Genomic DNA, 23,928 nt, shown 5'->3' with positions numbered 1-23,928 from the left:
TACTACGGATCCGGCATGAGGGTATGTTATTCTAGGTTTAAATCCTCGGTGTGTTGTTCTAGACCTTGCTTACCTAAGCGGACAACGTATCGGGAATACAGAAGCTTCACCGGCTTTGCAACTTGTCCGATCCTCGTTCTAAAATTAGGGGTATGACTCTAACAGAAAAGAAGCCACACGAAGCGCATGCTTCCCAAAAGATTTAGAAGACTTAGAGAGAAGAAGAGTGTCGTAACAATTTTATATACAGTTCAAGCAATATCAAAGCGGCATTTAGTACATTATGCTCAAACACGTAAAAATCAGATGATAAATAAAAGCTAAGTATAATAACTATTCTAAGCTCGGATTCTGAATCCTGAACCAGAGATTCTGGGTTCTTATCCCCAGCAGAGTCGCCAGAGCTGTCACACCTCCTTTATCCCAAGGAGATAGGGGATAAAGAGTTTTTCCAATTAAAGTGATATTATTCGAAATGGGATTATTTATTTTATTCAGAGTCGCCACTTGGAATAATTTATGGTGTCCCAAGTCACCGATTTATTTTAGAATCCCAAATCGAGAAAAATTGACTCTTATTTATGATCTGCGAATACAGAAGACCAGGTAAGGAATTCTGTTAATCCGAGAGAAGGTGTGAGGAACTCCCGAGTTCCGCGGTTTTAGCACGGTTGCTCAACTATTAATAATTGGCCTAGTTATCTGATTTAATACATATTTTAAACCTATATGTGCATTTTTATTTCTTTTACCACTTTTATTACATTACTGCATTTTAAAATTTTATGGAATTAATATGAAACGAGTTACGTTGTCGTACACTCGTTGTTTATACACATCGCAAATCGCGTCACGTGAAATGTACCTGCAATCTACAACGTGTTTAATTTTATTTATTATTGTTTGAAGTTGTAGTCGAGTCACGTGAAACGCACACTCGAATTGGGGATTACGTGTCGTGACCATGCTACGGGAACCGTACCCATAGTCACGATGATTTATTAATCGCGCCTAAAGCAAGCTACAAATGTATAATTAATTTATTTTTTCCTAAAGTTTGAGATTATTGTGAAGGTCATAGGTTATGAAAATTATTGTAGAAAAATGCGAGATTTGGCTTTTATGAATTACTAACAAAATCAATTGTATTGCTAAACGATTAGAGATATCTACAACTAAACAAATTACTAACATTCTATCTTGAAATCATTCAACGTTTTGGGCCTATTAGTAGAAATTACGTTTGGCCCATTTCTTTTACAAGACAATAACAACCAAGGCTCAATTATGGTGATAAGCTTCAACCAAAGCTAACAATCCTTCTAACTTTTAATTTCCAACTTTACATATTAGTTTAAGCTCAAATAAAGGGCAATCCAGTGAGATGAAAAATACCCTTCTACTTTTGTTAATCAATGATATTTGCTCAATTAATAATAGATTGTCTTGTTCACTCAAAATAATTAACCTCAACATAATTATTAAGACAAGATGCATCCATCCAATAATCAAACAATCGACATATTCATAGAAAACATGCCAAACAAAACCTCACATACATATAAAATTAAAAGGAATTAATAGATGGGGGAAGAATTTGGACCTTTATTGCTGCATATTTTTTGCCATGTACAATAAAATAAGATCTCTAAAATAGCAAACCGAAGTGAATGAGCTATTGACCAGAACCTCGAACCGGAAAACTCGAACACTCCCTCACTTTGGCAATGATTTCGGAATTGATTTTGCACTTATTTTGAAGCTGTATTCTGGGGTATTTTGGAGTGAGTTTACAACAGGTTTTGTTAAGTTTTTTTTTTTTTTGAAAAGAGCTAATTTTCGTCACTGTTTTCAGCTGGTTTTGTGTGAGGTTTTCGGAGCTAAAATGAGGTGTTTCGAAGGTACTTTTAATGGTGCTTTTTGGAGGTGGTTCAGCTGGATTTAGTGACTGTTTCTGAAGCTATTTTCGCAGTTGTTTTAGGTGAGATTTTGGGGCTGATTTAGAGCTGAAATTTGGGTGGTGTTTTGCAGCTGTGTTTGCTGCGTTTTCCAGCTGATTTCAGCAACTTTTAGCTCGTGTTTGGGGGCTGGTTTAGGTGATGAATTGCTGGATTTTTCGAAAGAAAGCCGAAGAAAGAATGACACGAGTAGAAATTCCCTTATGCTAGAAGAAGAAAAATAAATTTCTCTCAATTCCCTCCTCCCTCTTTTTTTTCTCCTTCTCCCTCTTTCTTTTTTCCTCACATTTCTCTTCTATTTTTTTTTCGGAATTTTCAGATTTTTTTTAATTATTTTTTATTTTTCAATTAAAAAGAATTTCTACTTCCCATTTTTTTTATTTTAAAAAAAAAATAATTCCCCACTTTCTTTTACTTTTATTTTTTAATTTCTCACTTTTTTTTATTTTAATATATTTAAAATCCACTTTTTTTACTTTTCTTTTTTTATTTCCCACTTATTGTACTTTTCTTTTTTTAAATTTTCACTTACTTTTACTTTTATTAAAAAAAAACAGATACCCTAACTTTTATTTTTTAATTTTAACTTTATTTTACTTTTTATTTTTTTAAATTTTCACATTCTTTTACTTTTAATTTTTTAATTTTCTACTTTTTTTTAAAACAATTTCTAACTACTTTGACTTTTACTTTTTAATTATATATTTCCCCTTTTACTATTCTTTTAATTCCCATCCGCAAATTTTTAAAAAATAAAATAATAATAATTAATTTTTATTTATTTTCTATTTTTTAATTCATTTTATTTTAAAATGAAGAAAAAAAAGTAAAAATAAAAATAATCCTAATATTAATAATTGACTTTTTAAATTATTATTAATTTTTACCCTATATAAAAAACTGTAACAAAGCTAAAAAATATATATTAAATTTCTGAAAATATTTACATAGTAGAAGGTAATAAAAATTCAAATATAGTCAAAAATTAAGTGATCACATGTAACACATGCCTAGTTGAGCACATTGCAGCGAAATCTATATTATAAGGAATTATCATGAAATGATAAGTTTTATGCTGGTTATCAACTACCGCTCTTATTTATTTGGACTTGAATCCGGCAATGTGAACAAACTCAAAAAAAACAGGTAGTTATATAAATCAATAATCTTTACTATGATATATAATATATTGAATAAGGTAAAAATTTAGTAATTAAAAGAATATAAAAGAATGACGTGCAAATTAAAATTGATGCAATAGGACTGCAAATTGCGCAAAAACTCTTCTAGGCCTTACTTGGCTAAAGAGCAAAGCTTCTCTGTCCTACGGACTGCAGCAGCGAGATGAGAAGTGTCAACGCTCTCAGAAGCTCCAAGGTTTATTCACTCTCACTCCGCCATTTCTCTACACTTACTATCTCCAAATCCAAAAAATCTGCCCCTTCTCCTCCTCCCACACTTCCCATCACTGCGGATACGCTACGAGATTCAATCACTTCTTCTCAGTGGCAATTCATCAAACACATTTCAGGCGAACTAAAACCCACCTTAATTTCAAACGCCCTTCCTAACCTTCGTTCATCTCCGGACCGTGTACTCACTTTCATCGAAAATATCAGCCCCAATTGCTTAGACATTACCTGTTATAGCCTCGCTATTTCCATACTCTCTCGTCTCCCCTCGCCTAAACAAGCCACACACCTTCTCAAGCGAGTGATCAGTGCACGCGTCGCAACGCATAAGGAGTTTTTTGATGGACTTGTGAGTGCTCGGGAGAAGCTGGAAATAAAGAGCTCAATTGTGTTGGATTTGCTTGTAAGGGCGTATTGTGAATTGAAGAAAGGCGAGGAGGCGTTAAAGTGCTTTTATTTAATGAAACAGAAGGGAATTTTGCCCAAGATTGAAACTTGTAATGATTTATTGAGTCTTTTTAATAAATTGAATATGACCCATTTATCCTGGATTGTGTATGCTGAAATGTTTAGGATGAAGATTAGTTCGACTGTATGTACGTTTAATATAATAATCAATGTTCTATGTAAAGAAGGCAAGTTGAAGAAGGCAAAGGAGTTCATTGAAAACATGCAGTGTTTAGGGGTTAAGCCGAATTTAATATCGTATAATACTGTGATTCATGGTTATTGTTCGAAGGGGGATGTTGAAGGAGCAAATAAGTTTTTCGAGACGATGACAGTAAAAGGAATTGAGCCTGATTCGTATACGTTTAATTCTCTAATCAGTGGGATGGTGAAGGAAGGGAGGGAAAAGGAGATGTCTTCATTGTTAGAGAAAATGAAGTCGTTCGGGTTGACCCCTACAGCTGTGACTTACAATACTCTGATAGATTCATGCTGCAATAAAGGGGACTTTGAAAAGGCATTCTTTTATAGGGATGAGATGGTTAAGATTGGGGTTGTGCCGAGTGTTACTACCTATAACTTGTTGATCCATGCATTGTTTCTTGATGGCAGAATGGCGGAAACTGATGATTTGGTGAAAGAGATGGCAGAGAAGAGAGTACTCCATGATGGTATTACGTATAACATATTGATCAATGGCTATTGCAGGGCGGGGAATGCAAAGAAGGCATTTAAGTTCTATGATGAAATGTTGAGTAGGGGTCTTCAACCAACGATTGTCACTTATACATCACTTATCAAAGTCTTGGGCAAAAGGAATCGGATGAAAGAAGCAGATGATTTGGTTGTTGAAATATTGCGGAAAGGGATATTCCCAGATCTAATTATGTTCAATGCATTGATTGATGGCCATTGTGCCAGTGGTAACGTTGTGCGTGCTTTTGATATACTGAAGGAGATGAATAAAATGAACATTCAGCCTGATGAAGTTACCTACAATTGTCTGATGCAAGGGTATTGTAAAGAGAGTAAAGTTGAAGAAGCTTGTGCTCTTCTCGAGGAGATGAAGGGAAGAGGAATTAAACCTGATCATATCAGCTATAACACTCTAATCAGTGGGTATAGTAAGAGAGGTGACATGGATGATGCATTCAAAGTTCGTGATGCCATGTTAAGTGCAGGTTTTAACCCTACTCTTCTCACTTACAATGCTCTCATACAAGGTTTATGCAAAAAACAGGAAGGTGTACTTGCTGAGGAACTTCTCAAAGAAATGGTTAGTAAAGGCATTACCCCTGATGATAGCACTTATCTTGCTCTGATTGAAGGGATTGGTGACGTTGATAGTTTCTTGGGGAGAAAAGATCCATCATAAGGTAACTTGTCAGGTTCCTGTTTGCAGCTGACAACTCCTTGGCGATTCTTCGGATAAAACTGACTTGATTGATTTGGAGTACTTGCTGGAACTGAAACGTCCACACAGTTCATCCTTCCCTAGTTGCTTGCATTTTCACATTTTTCTCATCAGATTGACATGACAGTCCAACTACATAGCCAGACATGCTCTGCTTCATCGCCCCTTAGTGTTTGGCCAGAAAGGGACCATCTCGGTGTACCCATGTGTATTTTGCAAATATTTTACTCGTGGATATAGCCCACAGGCCAGAGCTACTTCTCTGTATTGATGATGGAACGCCATTTCATCGTCCTCCTGAAGAAAAACTGAGTGTTGGGGGAAAACCATGAAGCTTTCCTTATTACAGAAAAGGGAAAAAGCTTCCAGAATAAATGGTCCAGACCTGTCAAATGAAGAGGACAGGAAATGTGATAATTATTTTGTTTTAAGATCAGCAGCTGAGTTTCTGGAGCTGTGAAAATATTTATATCAGGATTTCTTGAAGCAATAATTTTTATCTCAAATTTGTTTGCCAATGAGTTAAATGTACTTGAATGGACTTTAGACTAGGTTTTCACTCTGTGTGAGTGCTGTTTCTATAACATATTCACAGATGTTGAAGAGCAGTGGAGGTATGTATAGTAAACGAGGTTAGAGAATGGGCTCTGCTAGTTGCATGCACTGTAAGTTTCAAGCTGATATTGGCTTGTAAAGTATTGTACATCAGTAGCTATCTTACATTGGCCAATTGATTCACAATTTTCAGAGCTAGCTGATATTACTTGATGAGCCCCAATCATTGTTTTGCTTTTGCAGTCTCCAATCTTCAACATATTTGTCTATATTATACTCATAACTTGGTTGAAGTTCTTTTTCTTTCTCTCATTGTCCGGGTAAGTAGGGCTGCTTAATTGGGCTTAATTTCTGAAAATACATCATATATCTATCTGCAGTTTGTACAAGCTGAGTCGCTGGTTACACCTCAACTGTTTACTCTGTTTATGTTTCTCCGACATATGTGCTAGATGCTGTGAATGATAAGCTCTTCTCATTTAAATGTTTTAAATGCAATAGGCTATGACCTACTTGCCGGATTAGCTGGTTTCAAGAATACCACAGAATCGGGGTGTTGCTTAGGTCTGGTTATATGTAATATCGGTAAGTTAAGTATGTAGCCTATAAGTTTACCACATCTTCACCTTTTACATCCTTCGTAAAATCTACTTTTTCTTTTGGTCTTCTCTGTCACTGGTGAAGAATATTGTAGTTTTGAACTTTGCAGTCTGGGAAACAGTTTTTCCACATCTTCAGTAAAGAAAACTTGGAAGCTCTTTAACCTTACTCTCCAATTTCATGTTTAATGAATGGTAAATATCCCAAGAAATTGTTGTCTCTGGAACAAGGGGGAACTGCTGTCACAGTTAGTAGTAAAGGATATAGCATTATCTACTACATGCTAGTGGGATAATATCCTTTCTATGTTTACTCACAGAAACACACCTTTTTGGCTTCAACTTACTGAGGCTTTATTTTCATGCAAAACTACATGTGGGATAACAGTTACTTGTGGAAATACATGCTAGCTATTTCAGTGCTAGTCCAGGGTAGCAGTAAGCACTAGTCCTCGCTTCTGAACCATTTGCAATTTGCTAATGGTTGCTGGCAACCGAAGGTGAAGCCATGGAACTGTTTGAGGAGTGCAATTCTTATAAGCTTGTTAGTTGAATCAATGTATGGGTGGTGGTCTCGCGGGCTTTGCTTCTTGGAAGCATCATATTCTACTGATTGTTACACTCACTTACAATCTCACTATCGATTCCCTTCCTTTTTCTTTGACACCTGAGTTGTCTTGACCGATAAAAAATAATTTCATTTTCATCAGATGACAGATAAGCACAAAGCTATTCGAGTCTTTGAGACTTTTGCACGCAAAGGTGGTATTTAAGCCATACTAATCTAAAAGGATCGACACTATGCAGGAGAAACATCCTTGTAACCTTTTGTGTAATTACTATTCGACAACCTTGGATTCCAGATTTGGGCCTGCCTTACTAACTAGACTACCTAACTATAAATCTCAAATCTCAAATGAGTGGAAGCCTGAAGTAACATGTTCTTCCCCTCTGAAATGTGGTTTTGTTCATTTTTCTTTTTACTCTTTTTATTTATTTATCTATTTAGAGATAATAGGATAAGAGTGGGTTGCTCTAGTGGTAAGCACCCTCCACTTCCAACCAAGAGGTTGTGAGTTCGAGTCACCCCAAGAGCAAGGTGGGGAGTTCTTGGAGGGAGGAAGCCGAGGGTCTATCGGAAACAGCCTCTACCCCAGGGTAGGGGTAAGGTCTGCGTACACACTACCCTCTCCAGACTCCACTAGTGGGATTATACTGGGTTGTTGTTGTTATAGTTATATATACTGGTATAGAGTTTGTTTTGGGGTGGGGTGGGGGTGGTGGCGAATATGGTACTTAGAATTTAAGATCAAAGTGCTCTACCTAAGGTGTGACTTAGCATTACTATTATTATTTTTATCGACAGCACATGTGCTGCGTTTTTATATTGGGCGTATTGTAACCCACTGAAAATATACATAAGTAATCAGTATTTGGCAAGTTGTCTTTGTTGGCCGACGGTCGACGTTACTCAAGAAAGTCAGTTGCTTCCCGGCCAAACTTTATCTTAAGAAAAGGGCAAATGAATCCCAAAAAAAAAGGTCATAAAGGCATCCAAAGGGGGCAATTACGTAGTTTGGAAGCCCCCTTCTTTTGACCAAATAGTCTAACTCTTGCTCAATAGAGTGAAAGCTGTATACATGGCACAAGAATAGCAGAATCAATAGAATCTTAGGTTTCAAAGTTGTTTTTGTCTCGAGATCCAGGAAATACTATAAAAAAGTTCACTTCTTTTAACCTCATCTCTACTCCAATGGGTCTCCTTTTCTCTTTTTGGGGCCTGAAATGAGCTATATGTTAAGACTAATCTGATAGAACTTCTGACCACCAACTGCAGTCCCTTTAGCAGAGCTTTGCTTAACCCATGACTCGATTCTCGTCAAGAAGCAGATGCTCATACCCTTTACTGGTTTGTAGCTTGGTGGGGTTCTTTATTCTGCTTCATTTCTCATCCTTGGGTAGTTACAGAGGTTCTCAAGATGGGCAGATCCGAGAAGGGACGAATACAAATCTTCAGCCCTTTATTCATGGATATGAAGAGTTGGAGGAGATCAAAATTCCTCAGCAAAGAGGAAGCCAATCTTCAGAAGCCAATGTCCTAATTGATGAATTCCTTGATAAGTCTTCTAAACTCAGGCACAATTTCTTTCCTGACCGGAGAACTAGCATAGACCCTCGAAAGAATACTGAAGATGACAGCTTTTACTATTATCCCGGGAGAATATGGCTAGATACTGATGGACATCCTATTCAAGCTCATGGTGGTGGAATTCTTTATGATAAAAGATCAAGAATGTACTATTGGTATGGCGAGTACAAGAATGGTCCTACTTATCGAGCCCCTGGGAAGAACATAGCTCGAGTAGACATAATTGGTGTTGGCTGCTACTCTTCTAAAGATTTATGGACTTGGAAGAATGAGGGTATTGTATTAGCCGCGGAGGAAATGGATGAGGCTCATGACCTTCACAAGTCTAAAGTGTTAGAGAGGCCTAAAGTGATATACAATGAGAAGACAGGTAAATATGTAATGTGGATGCATATTGATTATGCTAACTATACCAAAGCCTCTGTTGGCATTGCTATAAGCAATTCCCCTACTGGTCCTTTTCGATATCTATATAGTAAAAGGCCTCATGGTTTTGAAAGCAGGGACATGACTCTGTTCAAAGATGATGATGGAAAGGCATATGTCATTTACTCCTCTGTTCACAACAAGGAGCTTCATATTGGTCTTCTTGATCAAGATTATGTTGATGTTACTAATGTTATGTCAAGGGTTCTTGTAGGACAGTATAGGGAGGCTCCGGCTTTGTTCAAGCACAAAGGAACTTACTACATGATCACATCAGGGTGCAGTGGTTGGGCACCAAATGAGGCGCTGACTCATGTGGCTGAATCAATTATGGGACCATGGGTGACTATAGGCAACCCATGTATAGGTGCAAACAAAGTTTTTCAAGTCACTACATTCTTTGCTCAGAGCACATATGTGCTCCCTATTTCTCCTGGTTCGTTTATTTTCATGGCTGATCGATGGAATCCAGACGACTTGGGTGAGTCTAGGTATGTATGGCTTCCTTTAACTGTGGAGGAAGAAGCTAGCAGTTGGCGACAAAGAGTATCTATCTTTTGGCATAAAAGATGGAAGCTTCTTAAAAGTCTAGCTTAGAAGTCTGCTCATAGTTTTCTTATGAAGCAAACCATTCTCATCATATGAAGTATTTACAATGTGAAGTGATACAAGTTGTTAATTAGAATAACTTGTTCCCTTGTTGGAACTAGCATTACATACAGCTTTAAGCCATATATATCAAGATGTATGATTGCAGCTTCTTATGTCTTGTTAAGCAACTATCATTAGGAGATACATTATTTTAGGGACAAAGGCAACCAAAATTAAAACCCCCACCTAATTGCAATTGGTAAACTTTTGAAAATGATTTTGTACAATTTTCCTCATTCTTAAAGGAAGAGTAGAGTTTCATCCCATAGCAAGGAATTCAATTCCATTCTTATAATGAGTTAGCTATCCAGATATATGGTATTCTGAATATGGTCCACAGCCCCATAGGTAAAGCCTTGTCAGACAAAATAGATAACACTTAAAAAGAAGATGATTGTACATTAAGAGGGTCAAAGTTTCTAGAGGGAACCCATAGTTTATTAGTTTAACTTATATATATTTCCAAAACAAATCAAATTCTACATCAAAACAGAGAATTAAACAGATAAAACAGAGAGTGAATCTTAATGCAGGAAAAAGAAATTGTTAAACAGACCAAAGTTTCAATCAGCTTCCTCTACAGTAGCTTCAATCCGGAGGAGGACAAAACCAACAGCAACTCCAACAAGAACCAAGCCAGGAATGATGGAAGCAATCCTGAAAATCTCACCAGCAACACTGCAGGTTGAAGACAGAGCTCCACCTTTGGCTTGTGATGGAGTTTTCAATGAGCTAACAATCTTTGCAAAAGACTGCTCAGTGCACATAGGAAGGCCTAATGAGGCAACATTGTTATTTGCCTTTAGTCCTCCAAATGAGTTCAATCCACTAATGTAATTCACTTTGGTTCTTTTCTGGGAAGACATCCTTGTACCTAGAATGGCTGGTGAACTTACTGTTGCTGCAGAGAATGTTGTCATTGTTGCCATTGTTTTCTGACCCCCAACCTACACAAAACAAGTGAAGTTGTTAACAAAGTTTATACAAAATCTTGGAAAAGGAAGAACTAAAGATTGGGTTTTTACCTGGTTGTGATGGCTTGTGGAGTGCTCTAAGTTTGCCAAAGTAGAGAGATAATAAAAGGGTGAACATTGGATATTGTTTTTTGTGAGGTGAATATGAGAGCAATGGATAAGGGGGGGTGTTGAGATGGTTGGCTGACAAGGATAATTGGATGAGGCATCTTATAGCTCACGAACTTGTAAAACTGGCCAGGAAATTGTGTGGGGTGTGGACCTTTTGTCCAAATTTAGATAAAGAAGAAGCATAATTGACTTCTTTGTCCTTTCTTTTCCTTTTAAAGAAATTAGTTCAAATTACAATTTTTTGGATATTGGATTGGTTAATGTTATTTTCCTAGCTTACGAATACATTTCTCCTTAGTTTGTAGCAATTTCAAAATTTCGGCACCTGAAAATGTTAATTCAAAGGGGAGTCTTTTATTTCATGTTTTTATGGATGATGTAACATTTTCTGACCTCAAAATATTTGGGCAGGTAGACGAAATTTACTCTTTTTTAATTATTGGGTATTTTTTTTTTAATTTATGCGGAAAACGTAATGTAGTTCATCATCATTCTTGAAAAAATTGAAAATACTTGTAATGACCAGCTCATTTTTGCCCTTTGGTCTAAGATTAAGGATGTTCATTGTCTGATTTAAAATGTAAAGGGGTATTATTTTTCAAACCTTAAAGGTTAAGGGGGTTAAGAGAAATTACTCTAACATTCCAAAGCAAAATTGTTATAGAATGTCTCAAAAGCTGAAGAATGATGAATTAAACAACTCATAAATGATATAAGCATTTTGACCAAACTTTGCCCACATGAGCATTTCCAACATAAGTAAATCAACCAGAACTTAGTCTTAACGCCAGTCAACTGGCTTAAATGCCAAAGCTATTAATACAAACTATAACAACCTTCAAATTTTGTCAACAGAATGCAGTACTTAACAAACTAGTATAGAAGTCTTCAAAACTAGTCATCAATAAATAATACTGTAGTACTTAAGGCCATACAAACTGAAATGCTATTTGACAGGATTGGAAACTCCTCCTGCTTTGACAAGAGTAACCTGTAAATAAAGGACTTCATTGGCTTTTCCTCTCATAAACTCACAGATGCATCTGTCTTCTTTTTCAACAAGATTCCATCTGCATATTTTGCGCCATCCTTTTTTGAGCCATATCCTACCATCCTTCCAAATATTGACCTCTGTTTCAAATTTTCTCCCCTCAGAATCACGAAAGAACATTTTTGGAGGAAGTTCAAGGTTGTAGTCTCTCACCACATCAACTGGGACGTACTGCAATTTGAAACAAAGACTTGTTTAATGAGAATGATATAAGGTTGTCCTATAAAATTGTTTCACCGGAACAGTTGTAATGCTTTAAATTACCAGTTGATCTCTTCTTTTTGCTCGTATTTTCGCAACAAAGTAAGGATTTTTAGGCTGAGTCGCACGTCCACTTCTGAAAATCTCCGCACCATATTGGTCAGGGACATCCCTCCTCTTGATAGTAGTGGCTCTTTTGAATACACCTAAATCAAGAAAGCTAATTGGTCAGTTTCACAAACAGAAATGTCAAGGATAGCTTTCTCATGGCTAGTTTTATGGACATGGGGAGAGCAGGTGTAGGAGAGGTGGTAAGAGACTCTAATGGAGATCTCCTCATGGCTTTCTCAATATCTGTTCAATGCAAAAGCAACAACGAGGCAGAAGCTGTAGCAGCTAAAATTGGCGGTGAATGCTGTATACAACTAGGCTACACTAGATTTCATATAGAGCTTGATTCTCTGATTGTGGCCAACATGATTACAAAAGGATGTACCAAAAATGTAAAGATGAATCAGATCATCAGAGATGCCAAAAGAAGTATCAACCAAGCAGAAGTTGTGGTCTCTCACTGCTATAGAGAAGCCAATCAGGTGGCTGACGCTTTAGCCAAAAGAGCTGCAATCTCTGGCAACAACTCCTATTTCTACAATTTTCAGAATCTCCCGAAAGAAGCTAGAGGTCCTTTCCTACTAGATAAATGGCAATTGCCTAGTATAAGAAGTAGATATGACAAAAATAATTTTTTTGTAAGCTAATTCAGTTAGTTTTTCTCATGGAAGTGTAGTAGTAAATTTCTCCATCTTCCATGGGTTTTTTGAAGACTGTCTTTGCAACATTCTTGGGTACATGGAAGGTCAGGTCTATGCCCCCCTTCTTTTGTCATCTTTACATTCTATATACATGGTAGGGGTCAAGCCAAACCCCACAACACCCGGGAACCTTTCCCTGGGCGATGGCTTAAAATTTAAAAAAAAAAAAAAATGTCAAGGATAGAAGGTTATTCACGGAAAACTTAGAGATAATCCAATTCATTTTATTTTTATACGGCTGCATTTGATTGAATATGGAGTTTAAGAAAGAAAGAAGACAAAAGTATCATTAGGCTTGTTCAATTACAAAGACTATGAAAATAATCCACTGATACAAAATTTGATATTATTTTACTGTTCGTTTGGTAATATCAATGTAAATAACTTAAACTCCGATAATGTACTAACAAGAAAAGAATTGAATTGCATATAAAATGAAAAAGAGGAATGGATATAGAGGGTCTTTAATTGTGTCTACCTTTTGAACATAGCGCCTTTTTCTTTAACATTCTTGCCTTTTCATTATTTTTTTCTTCCTCCTCAGTTTCTTCCTCATCTTCTTCATATTCCTCCTCCTCATCCTCATCATCATCTTCTTTTTCCTCTTCCACGTAACTACCTTTTGAACATGGCGCTTTTTTCTTGCATATTACTATTGCCTTTCCATTTGTTTCTTCTTCATATTCCTCTTCCTCGTCTTCTTGTTCTTCTTCTACCATGTATTCCTCATCCTCATCTCCATAAGAAGAAGAACTAGAACTAATGCTATCACTGGCCAAATATTTCTTCCCTTTTGGCTTTTCACTCTTTCGATGTGCAATATTGATCATTTCTTCCTCCTCCACTTTCACCGCCACTCCAGCTCCTTTCTTTTCACATGCAGTTTTTCCAAGTAATTTGAAATCAAATACACCACTCCCATCGTAGTCAAAAATCAAAAAATCTCCAAACTCCAAACTATTGTCCTCAATGAATTTCACCCATCCATCTTGGAAATAAAGGTCTCGGCCTTTTTTTGCCAGTTCAATTGGCCATACATTCCCAAATCGATCCCTAAGGGAAATCCTTTTAGGTAGCTTCCCATTCTTGTACTCCGTAAAAGCCGTGGGGATTTTCTGTATATTAAAAAAAATCTTCATTTTTACAAAAATAATACTGTAGTAGAACATTATCAAATTCTTAAGATCAGATTGTTCATATCATACATAAAAGCAACCAATATTAGGCGGAAAAATATTTCAAGTAAACTCAAGTTTGAAATTATTGAGGTAATAAATCTAGTATTTCAGATATTAAAATTTAGTAATTAAATAACAAATTAAATCAGAGGCGCTCTGTGGTTTTACTGCAAAGTAACTTTCTTAAGACTCATATATATGGTCATTTGCAACTGCAATCAGCAACTTATGACATTTAGTGACTGAATTTAATGTAACATTGCAAATCTTCTGACTAGCTGTGAGATCTATTACGTAGTCCAATCATATACTAAGGTTAAACTCCAAAATGATGATTTAGGAGAGGGGTTACTGAACTGGTTTAATTATAAAATACTCTAAAATTAACTTAGTTTTAAGAAAAATATAATAAGTGATACTAAAGTTACAGCTTTGTAACTCTATTCGTATCCAGTGCTAATTTACATCTTACTCACAGAGACGGATCTATCGTGTAAGCTATAGGTTCATGTGAACTCAATAGTTTAAGTTCAAATCATGTATATTTGTTACAAAACTCACTAAATAAGTACAATAAATAATAAATCTTGAACCCAATAAATTAAATCTGCGATAGAATCACGAAGCTGAAATCATACATTTCAAATCCTGAACACGTCTTTTTACTCTTTTTACTTCCCCTTCCCCCTATTAACGGCCCACATCCACAAAAAGATTTCTTGAAAAAAGGGGCAAAAACCCTTGATCAAATACTTGAAAAATAGAAGGGAGGAAAAACGATGAGAAGGAAGTACAGTTACCAGCTTCTGGGAGCTGTTCTCTGGGTAGAAGAATTTGAAGAAGCCCTTTTCCATCTTCTTAGCATCATCCATCTCACCCTCCTCTTTCTTTTCTCTATAGAACAAAATTGCTTTTTTCTTCTTTTTTTTTTTTTTTTCAAAGTTTACTTTAACCTTGTAACTAGGCTAGAAAACTGAAACCGTGTGGACAACTAAAGATTTATGTAATCTGAATTGTGATTACATAAAGTTTAAGGCATTTTATCAAGCAATAAATGTAGAAAATGATATCAATTGAGAAATGCGAGGAATTATTGCGTATGAGCTGGGATTTTCCCATTTTGGATTTGAAGAATTCAGCTAGTTTTTTCCTGCAGCATTGCAAAAAAAGGGAACTCCATTATTTTACTCACTGTATTGCAATAATTCAGTCAGTGCCAATCCTTTTCACGTTAGTAATTCAAGATGTGTAACAAGTAACTATCATCTTTTGCAATTAGTGAAAACTCTGTTTATCTTTTATCAGTTTATAGGAAAACATGGTAGGTGGATTACATTCGTAGCGAGATTCCTTTTTGGCAATTATCCTCAAAAAAGACTCACCCATTAAAAGAAGGAAAAAAGAGCACATTTGCGTCTGACTTTATCTTTGACTAAAATACCTTCCGAAATTATTCCTTTTCAAAAATTACTTCGAAACTCAATGAGAATTGAGGGTTTTAACCATTCGTTTAAAGGAGCTTTTATTCACATTTGCGATTCAGAATTTTATAAAGAAGTCTAGTTATTAAATGTTTTAGGAGCTGATAATTTATAAGTTAAAAGCTGAAGTATCCGCAAATCACAGGGATTAGTCGTCCTGAATTAGATAAGTGCTTGACCAGAAGAATTGTGCGAAATAAGTGAATATATCAGACTTGAGACATTCTTGATTGACTTAAACAAAATGATTACCTCAATACAACTTAACTCCGTCAAGTTTGTACGAGTAGTGAAGAAGTATAGAGAACCTTGGTTGGTTGTTGACTAATGGAAAGCATGAGAGAAAAAAGATGCAAAAACAAAAAGGGGCAGAAAGAACATCAAGAAAATAACCTCTGCATTTCATTATGGACATGTTAGCAGATAGATTTACAAGGCTCCAATTGGAAAAAAGAGAAAGAAGACAATGAAACAGAAATCACCGATAGAGAGTATTTGTTCAGATAGCTACAAGTGTGTCAATTTGTTGATTTTTCTTACGTGTAGCACGAAATATATGCACCTTCAACATAAGTTCATCAGCCTGAATGTCGTTGATCAACTCAAAGACACAAGTATCTCCTACAAGTAAATCATTATCTCTAACAAATTTCACCCATCCTTTGCTTAGAAACATTAACGTTTTCCTCCTAACCCAATGCGTATTCCACTTATTGCCATCAGAATCTTGAAGTTCAACTGGTACTGAAGTCTTTGGCATATAATCTCGAACAAATTCAGGTGGTATATACTGCAGAATAGGACAAATTGCAAAGTAAGAACATATTGAGATGTAAAGCAGTTTACGGCGAAAAAAGTGAGACCTTTAGTTTAATGTATAGGTAGAAAGGCTCACCAGAATATAGTTCCGTACTATATTATATACTCCAAGAATCGTCATGAAGTAAGGATTTGCTGGCATTAACATTTTGGCAGCATTAGTGGCCATGTTTGCTTCTGCAGCCCTTGGTCGCCCTCTTTTGCGAGGATTATAAGGCTTTCCCCGCCCTACAGATTTCTCCTGTTGCTGGCCGGTGAATGATTTCTTTGTATCTGCAATTCATCAAATTAATTCTCAATGTGATACGAGTAAGTTTTCGAGCTTACAATTTTCTGTTGGAAAAACAAACTAACCGTTCTTGCAATTGCTTCTATTTGAAGATACAGGTCCGAATGCATCTGAAGTCCCCGTATGCTTACTTTCATTGAACTGAAGACAGTTTTTTCCAATAGATAGTGTTGGTTCAGATACGCTACTAGTTTGTAAGTTTGTTGAATTTTCTTCCACCCTAGAGCGAAATATGTGCACCTTCAGCATAAGTTCATCAGTCTGAAGGTCCTTGATCAACTCAAAGACACAAACATCTCCTACCAATAAACCATTATCCCTAACAAATTTAAACCATCCCCCACTTAAAAACAGCTGCATTCTCCTCCTATTGCAACGAGCTTTCCACTTATTTCCAGCAGAATCTTGAAGTTCAATTAGTTCTGACGTCTTTGGCATATACTCTCGGACAAAATCAGCTGGTATATTCTGCAGATTATGACAAGTCACTAAGTATGTGTCAAGAAGAATGCGAGATTAATATACGTAAGTTTGAACATATTGAGATACAAAGCAGTTCACAGCGAAAAAAATGACACTTTTAGTTTAATCTATAGGCACAAAGGCTCACCAGAATACAGTTTCGTACTATGTTATATTCTACAAGAATCTGCATGAAGTAAGGATTTTCCGGCTTGAACATTTTGGCGGCAATAATGGCCGTGTTCATTTCTGTTGCTTTTGCTCGTCCTATTTTGTGAGGCCTTCCACGCCCAACAGGTTTCTCCCATTGCTGGCCTGTGAATGATTTTCTTGTATCTGCAATTTATCAAATTAGCTCTCAATATCATGCGAATGAGTTTTTGAGCTTACAATTTTCTGTTGGTAAAATAAATTAACCAGTCTTGCAATTGGTTCTATTTGAAGATATTGGTCTGAAAGTATCTGAACTCTCTGTATACTTACTTTCATTCAACTGAAGTATATCGTTTTTATTTCCCTCTTGTGCATTGTTTGGATTAGCCACACCTCCAGTTACAGCTGAAGAATATATAGGAGTATCCATATTCTGCTGAACTAATTTGCCCATGAGTGGCTTCGTTAAATTGCTATCGCCCGAAATGTTTAAATTCTTTTCATTTGACACCTGTCCCTCGTCATGCAATTTGTTTGATCTGAACTCTTCCCAATGCCGAAATTTACTCCTTCCGGATGCAATTTTATGTCTTTTGGCTCCAGATGACTTAGCTGAACTCTCTGGTCCTTGCTCGGTTACCAAGGGATCCACAATTTCAACAGAGCTCTCGTCATCTTTATCATCACCAACATAGCAGATTATTTCCTTCCCGTAAGACAGGCTCTGACTAATGGCACCTAATTTAGCATTACCATGATCCTTACACTGATAATCAATCTCAGTAGCGTTGAGGTCAAATATGTGAACATCAAAATGCGAGTTCTTCCCATATTTGAAGAGTAAAAAGTACCAGCACCCGATAGAATAATGTTCCATAAATTCTCGCCAACCATCATGAAGCCAAATCATTTTACCAGCCTTCTTCACACTCACGCCCCAAAAATCATCAGTCGGAACAATAAGCTTGACAGTGTCAAGGAGTTCATCTCCATGTTCCTGGACAAAGGGATCTGGCATGCGCTGCACACAGAAATAATAACAAACATAGATTTGTATAAGGTCAGAAAAGAATGAAGTAGTAACAACTTATGGCACAAAATGGTGGTGTAGCAATTGTAATCTTAATTAGAAATATACAATAGAAAACTCATACATCAGATTTTTCTCAGTTTCAAACAGAGCGTTTATCCACCAGCAAGCTGAAAAAACGTTCTTACCAGAAAAGGAGACGAGAGACTAGAAGAGCAATGACTGAAAATCCCGAGGATATAAAAATTTGAGTGCAACAGTGTAATGAAAAGCCAAAGAATAGCAGATTTTCTATAGATACTGAAGTATCAATATATGAAACGATGCCACGAGTATCTCTAGTTTTTGGTTCTTTATGAACTATAGATTATCCATCTTTTCTTTGCCGAAAAAAGGTCGAAGTACGCAATTCAATATAACTTAAGGAAAGGTCGAACAACTCCTTGAAGAAGTACTGACAATGTTACTTGCAGCATCAAACTCTGTCACTAGAATGACATTTTGTACATAAAATCTTCATCATTGCGAAAATAAACAAATCCCTTTGTGCAGTGTCATGTAAAATGTAAGAAGAAAATTCAAAACGTCCAATGACATATGCTAGACGATCGTTACAGAGGCAATCTTAGAGAAAGGATGACAGCGATGATACAGAGCGGTCAGTGCTCACGCTCATACATGTTATCTGACCCTTCTACGTGATAACATGAGTGACTCAAACTATCATAAAAGAGAATTTCTTCAACCACGGTTTCATGGTAAGATTTGCTTAGGGGTCATAAAAACTAGAAAAGTTATTTTTGGGTTATTCTCTACATAGCCTAATCAGCTTGCTTTTTCAGGCACCAAATTACAAAATTTCCATCAATGACTATACTCTTAAGTTGTCACAACCTAATAGAAAATAAGAAAAGAAAAAATTGGAAAAATATAAATCAAGGAACATTTCTGAGATCGGAGCCAGCAAAATATAGGAGTTCAGACATGTTTCCACTCGTTCCCGAACTTTTACCTTCATTTACACTATTGAATAAGGCAAAAAGGGATGACCAATTGAACATCATCAATTCTCATTTAGGTGTAGGACATCAATTCAAGAACCAGGATATATACACTGCAAAAGCTGAAGATTTTATGCATGAAGGTCTTTTATATAACATTGTCAGAGTAAACACAACCTTAGTCCTCCTAGAATCAGATGTGCACATCGCCATATCGAATTTAAAATGCAACAGTGAAATAGCTTATGAATCACCATGATAAATGATAATATAACCATCCATCATCCCATAGGATCATTGTTTCACTTATGTACACAAAGTGAAAATATTTCGCTATTTCTAATTAGAATCATTGCAATGTATGTGCAGCCAATGCATATGCACTTATTATTTTTGGTTGACCTCATATATAGTTGAAGTATATATTTATGTTGTGTTCCTACTGATTGTGCACCCACTAACTTCTTACTTTCAAATTTTGGATCCACCTTTGAGAATCATTGGCTTACATGTGGAGTATAGTAGTTTCAAACCATCTAAAGATTCTACCGATAAAGACACGCAACCTAAACTAGAAATCAAGATTCTAAGCTAATCATATCGACAAGAGGAGTTGCTCCGATGGTCAGCACCTCCCACCTACAACCCAAGGATTGTGGGTTCGAGTCACCAAAGTAGCGATAGCTCCAACAAAGGGGAGGGGAATAATTTTTTTTTAAAAATAAATAAAAAAATTAAAAATCGTATCGGGATTGTTCATGGGTTTTCAAGAAACGTCCTTTTGTTCATATATTAGTTAATGAGTTCAACTTCAATGCACTAAAATCTTAAATTTTTACTACGATTAGCTCACCTAAAAGATAACAACTTGTAATTGTCCATGATAAATGAAACTAGCAACTAGTATAATAAGACGCTCAACTAACCTGCTACTACAACAAAAATTAAATTACACTATGTATATAACTTAAATCCTTTTGTTTATTTGATTGAATAATTGAGGGTTTGAGTGGCAAATTAAAGGGGGCGGAGTAGTGCTATTGAGTAAGAACTTACAAGTTGGCCGTCATCAATGACGGAAGGCTCGACGATCACGTAGAAACTGGCGGACGAGTAGGAGTAGGTTCTGGGTTCCATCCTCACGGCGTTTGCACTAATTAACGATTTTCCGGTTGAGAAATTGGCAGAGAAAAGAGCATTGACCATGCAGGCAAGTGTCATAACTGTTGGGAAAAATAATAATCCCTCCACACAAATAATATCAAATAATAATAACACAATAGAGTAACAAGGATATTAACTCTTTTAACGAGATAAATACAATATTCGAACGGAGCAATATTAACACTATGATATTACAACTTAGTAGTGTCAAGAGACGACTACAATCTTAAAAGAAACAACACTCTTTATTTAAAATACCTCGCTACAATATTACTGACACTTACTATTTATCTCACAGACTACAATCTGTGTATTAATGTCTCTATTGCTTCTCTTTGTTTTGGTGTGTTTTAAACTGAAACAAAACACTTCCTTTTATAGGCAAAGTTGCCTCCAAACCAACTAATTAGATTGGCTCATTCAACAATTCAGCCACCCACTTGCTTTCTGCGACTTTTTTCAATCCTTTTCTTTATTTCCTTTATGGGTCCAACAAATCTTTCCCTTAATTTTGAATTTTTTTGGTTGCGTCAAGCGTTGATCTCAACCTCTGAAAATCTTCGAACTTGAGAGGCTTTGTGAAGATATCTGCAGCCTGGCCATGAGACTTCACATATTTCAGTTCGACTTCCTTCTTGACAATGTATTCTGTGATGAAGTGATACCTTGTATCTATATGCTTACTTCGATCATGATACACTGGATTCTTGGCAAGTGCCTGTGTGGATTTGTTGTCAATACAAATCTCTATAGCTTCAATTTGTGGCAAATTGAGCTCCTTCAATAATCTTCTCAGCCAAGTAGCATGACACGTACAAGATGTTGCTACTACATATTCAGCTTCACAAGTCGAGAGAGTAACAATTGATTGTTTCTTTGAACTCCAAGAAATAACAAAATCACCCAAGAAAAACACAAATCAGTTGTGCTTTTTCTATCATCAATATCTCCTGCATAATCACTATCACAAAATCCCATAAGGTGTAAATCACTAGAGCAAGAATAAAATAGCCCAAAGTTAATCGTAGCTTTTAGGTAACGAAGAATTCTTCTAGTGACTTTCAAATGGGTGCACGTGAAGGAAGGAGATTCCATGAAGTGGCTTACTACTCCAACTGCAAAGAGTATATATGTCCTCGTACAAGTCAAGTACCTCAAACTTCCCACAAGACTTTTGAAAAATGTGAATTTCATCAAACTTGGACAATTTTGTCCCACTCTCCATCGATGTGTTCACGGGGTTGCAATCGAGCATGTTGAACTTCTTCAATATCTCTTTTGTATAGGTTTCTTGAGAGATACAAATTTCATCATCTATCTGCTTCACTTCTAGGCCCAGGTAGTATGACATGAGCCCTAGCCCCTACGTATGTCATCTCAAATTCACGGGACATATCTTTCTTAAAAGCTTCAAATAAACTTGAGTTATTACCCGTGAAAATAAGATCATCAACATAAAGACAAACAAGCAAGATATCTCCATTAGTATGAACTTTAAGGTAAAGAGCATATTCATAGAGACAACGAGTACACCCATTATCTTGAAAATACTTGTCGATGCAACTATTCCATGCTCGTGGGGCTTGCTTTAATCCATATAAAGCTTTTTTCAACCACAACACTTTATCTTCATGGTTTTTGACCACGAAGCCCAATGGTTATTCAACATAGACTTCTTCTTCAAGATAGCCATTCAAAAAAGCTGACTTGACGTCTAGTTAACGGATCTTCCACTTCATTTGCGCCGCCAAAGAGATTAGCAAATGAATCGTCTCCATGCGGGCAACATGTGCATAGACCTCTTCATAGTCAATGCCTTGCCTTTGCTTGTGTCCTTTAGCCATAAGTCGTGCCTTATATTTCTCCACATCTCCATCAGCATTCTTCTTTGTCTTGTATACCCATTTTACTCCAATTGCGCGATGGCCCTTGGGAAGTGTTGTTAACTCCCAAGTGTTGTTCTTCTCTATTGACTCGATCTCCTCCTCCATGACTTGTCTCCAACTTTTGTATGTAACAACTTTATCAAAGTTCATTGGTTCACTATCAGCAAAGAGACAATATAAAAAATTAAAATTAGTAACTTCTTCCGTGCCATCATAAAGCTCTTGAATATTCCTTGTCATTTGCGGTTGCTCATTTGAATTTTGTTGAAAGGAAGGATATGCAACATTGGTTGGAGAAGGAGGTGGAGTAATATCCTGCACAAGTTCCACGGTCTCTAAGGTGGAGTCTTCTTCATCGTCAAAGTATGGAAGAAAATCATATGAAGTTTCTTCCTGAGCTTCCCAATTCCATGCCAATTCTTCATCAAATTCAACATCACGACTCACCACCATCTTGCCGCTACTTGGGTTGTATAGCTTGTAGCCTTTTGAACTCGTATCATAGCCAACAAACACATACTTGACACTTCGATCTTCAAGCTTCGCTCTCCCTTGATGTGGCATATGAGCATAGGCTACGCTCCCAAAGATTCTCAAGTTTTTGACACTTGACTTTCTTCCACTCCATGCTTATTGAAGGGTTTGATCTCTAATAATCTTTGTTGGAGACCTGTTGTTCAAATAAACTGCCCAAGATACAACTTCTGCCCAAAATTCCTTGGGCATATTTTAAGTTTTTAACATACATCTAGCCATAATAAGAATCGTTCGATTCTTTCTCTCTGCAATTTCATTTTGTTGGGGTGAATAAAGTACCATTAGATGGCGACAAATTCCATGATATTGACAAAAGTCATTAAATTCTTTTGAAGTGAATTCACCTCCTCTATCGGACCTTAAAGCTTTTATTTCATAGCCACTTTCTTTTTCTACAAGAACTTTAAAATTTTTAAAAGCAGCAAAAGCTTCAGATTTTTGGTTCAAGAAATAAACCGAAGTCTTTCTACTAAAGTCATCAATGAAGAGTATAAAATATTTACTTTTACCAAAGGAAGGCGGATTGATTGGCCCACACACATCAGTGCGAACAAGTTGGAGCGGTTTGGTAGATCTTGACATGGCATCCTTTGAAAAACTCCTCCTTGCATGTTTTCCAAGAAGACAAGCTTCACACAATTGATTGGGATGGTTGATTGATGGTATACCATGCACTATGTTCTTTTCTCCCATTGATTTGAGCGCTTCAAAATTTAGTGCCCAAATTGCATGTGCCAACACCATGATTCATTTTGCACATTAGCCTTCAAACACTTTGCATCAATTATTTTAAGATTCAGAGAAAATAATCTACAACAACAACAATAACATACCCAATATTATCCTACATCATTGGGTCTGGGAGGGTAGTGTGTACGCATACCTTACCCCTACATTGTGAGGATAGAGAGACTATTTTCAATAGATCCTCGGCTCAGGAAAGCATAAGCACCACAATAATAAAAATATAGACAAGAAGGGTCAAAGAAAATAATCTATTCTTTGCCATATGCACTTTAGCAATTAGAATTCTACCTGAATCTCTAAGACACAAATGCATATTTTTCATGTGAATATCATATTCCTTTTCAAGAAGTTGGCCCAAACTCAAAATATTATTTTTTTAATTTTGGCACATAATAAGCATCTTGAATTAGCTTGTGACTAC

General features: G+C 36.3%; 5 protein-coding genes across 5 annotated transcripts; 2 read left to right on the top strand and 3 right to left on the bottom strand.

The window, feature by feature from the left end:
• The first annotated feature begins 3,196 nt into the window (after nt 1-3,196).
• On the top strand, nt 3,197-6,043 carry LOC107819587 (uncharacterized). Its single transcript, XM_016645707.2, has one exon. It carries the CDS (start codon nt 3,303-3,305, stop codon nt 5,190-5,192), a length of 1,890 nt encoding a protein of 629 aa, XP_016501193.1. The 5' UTR covers nt 3,197-3,302; the 3' UTR covers nt 5,193-6,043.
• Nucleotides 6,044-8,112: 2,069 nt separating this feature from the next.
• Nucleotides 8,113-9,681, top strand: LOC107819585 (uncharacterized). Its single transcript, XM_016645705.2, has one exon. It carries the CDS (start codon nt 8,250-8,252, stop codon nt 9,555-9,557), a length of 1,308 nt encoding a protein of 435 aa, XP_016501191.2. The 5' UTR covers nt 8,113-8,249; the 3' UTR covers nt 9,558-9,681.
• A 346-nt stretch (nt 9,682-10,027) lies between these two features.
• Nucleotides 10,028-10,769, bottom strand: LOC107819586 (uncharacterized). Its single transcript, XM_016645706.2, has 2 exons — nt 10,637-10,769; nt 10,028-10,558 (listed from the first exon to the last, which is right to left on the bottom strand). Exon 2 carries the CDS (start codon nt 10,538-10,540, stop codon nt 10,175-10,177), a length of 366 nt encoding a protein of 121 aa, XP_016501192.1. The 5' UTR covers nt 10,541-10,558; nt 10,637-10,769; the 3' UTR covers nt 10,028-10,174.
• A 619-nt stretch (nt 10,770-11,388) lies between these two features.
• On the bottom strand, nt 11,389-15,208 carry LOC107819584 (B3 domain-containing protein At5g60140). The gene is made up of 4 exons (XM_016645704.2): nt 14,739-15,208; nt 13,239-13,875; nt 12,012-12,154; nt 11,389-11,918 (listed from the first exon to the last, which is right to left on the bottom strand). Exons 1-4 carry the CDS (start codon nt 14,808-14,810, stop codon nt 11,643-11,645), a joined length of 1,128 nt encoding a protein of 375 aa, XP_016501190.1. The 5' UTR covers nt 14,811-15,208; the 3' UTR covers nt 11,389-11,642.
• A 594-nt stretch (nt 15,209-15,802) lies between these two features.
• LOC107819581 (B3 domain-containing transcription factor VRN1-like) lies at nt 15,803-20,682 on the bottom strand. The gene is made up of 6 exons (XM_016645700.2): nt 20,230-20,682; nt 17,473-18,163; nt 17,138-17,325; nt 16,593-16,995; nt 16,315-16,511; nt 15,803-16,209 (listed from the first exon to the last, which is right to left on the bottom strand). The coding sequence occupies exons 1-6, from the start codon at nt 20,392-20,394 to the stop codon at nt 15,919-15,921; spliced, it is 1,935 nt and encodes a 644-aa protein (XP_016501186.2). The 5' UTR covers nt 20,395-20,682; the 3' UTR covers nt 15,803-15,918.
• Between the last annotated feature and the right edge of the window lie 3,246 nt (nt 20,683-23,928).

Source organism: Nicotiana tabacum, chromosome 19 (genome assembly GCF_000715075.1).
Source record: "Nicotiana tabacum cultivar K326 chromosome 19, ASM71507v2, whole genome shotgun sequence".
Classification (NCBI taxonomy): Eukaryota; Viridiplantae; Streptophyta; class Magnoliopsida; order Solanales; family Solanaceae; genus Nicotiana; species Nicotiana tabacum.
Note: the sequence above shows the minus strand (reverse complement) of the source record. Positions and strands in the feature narration are given on the sequence as shown.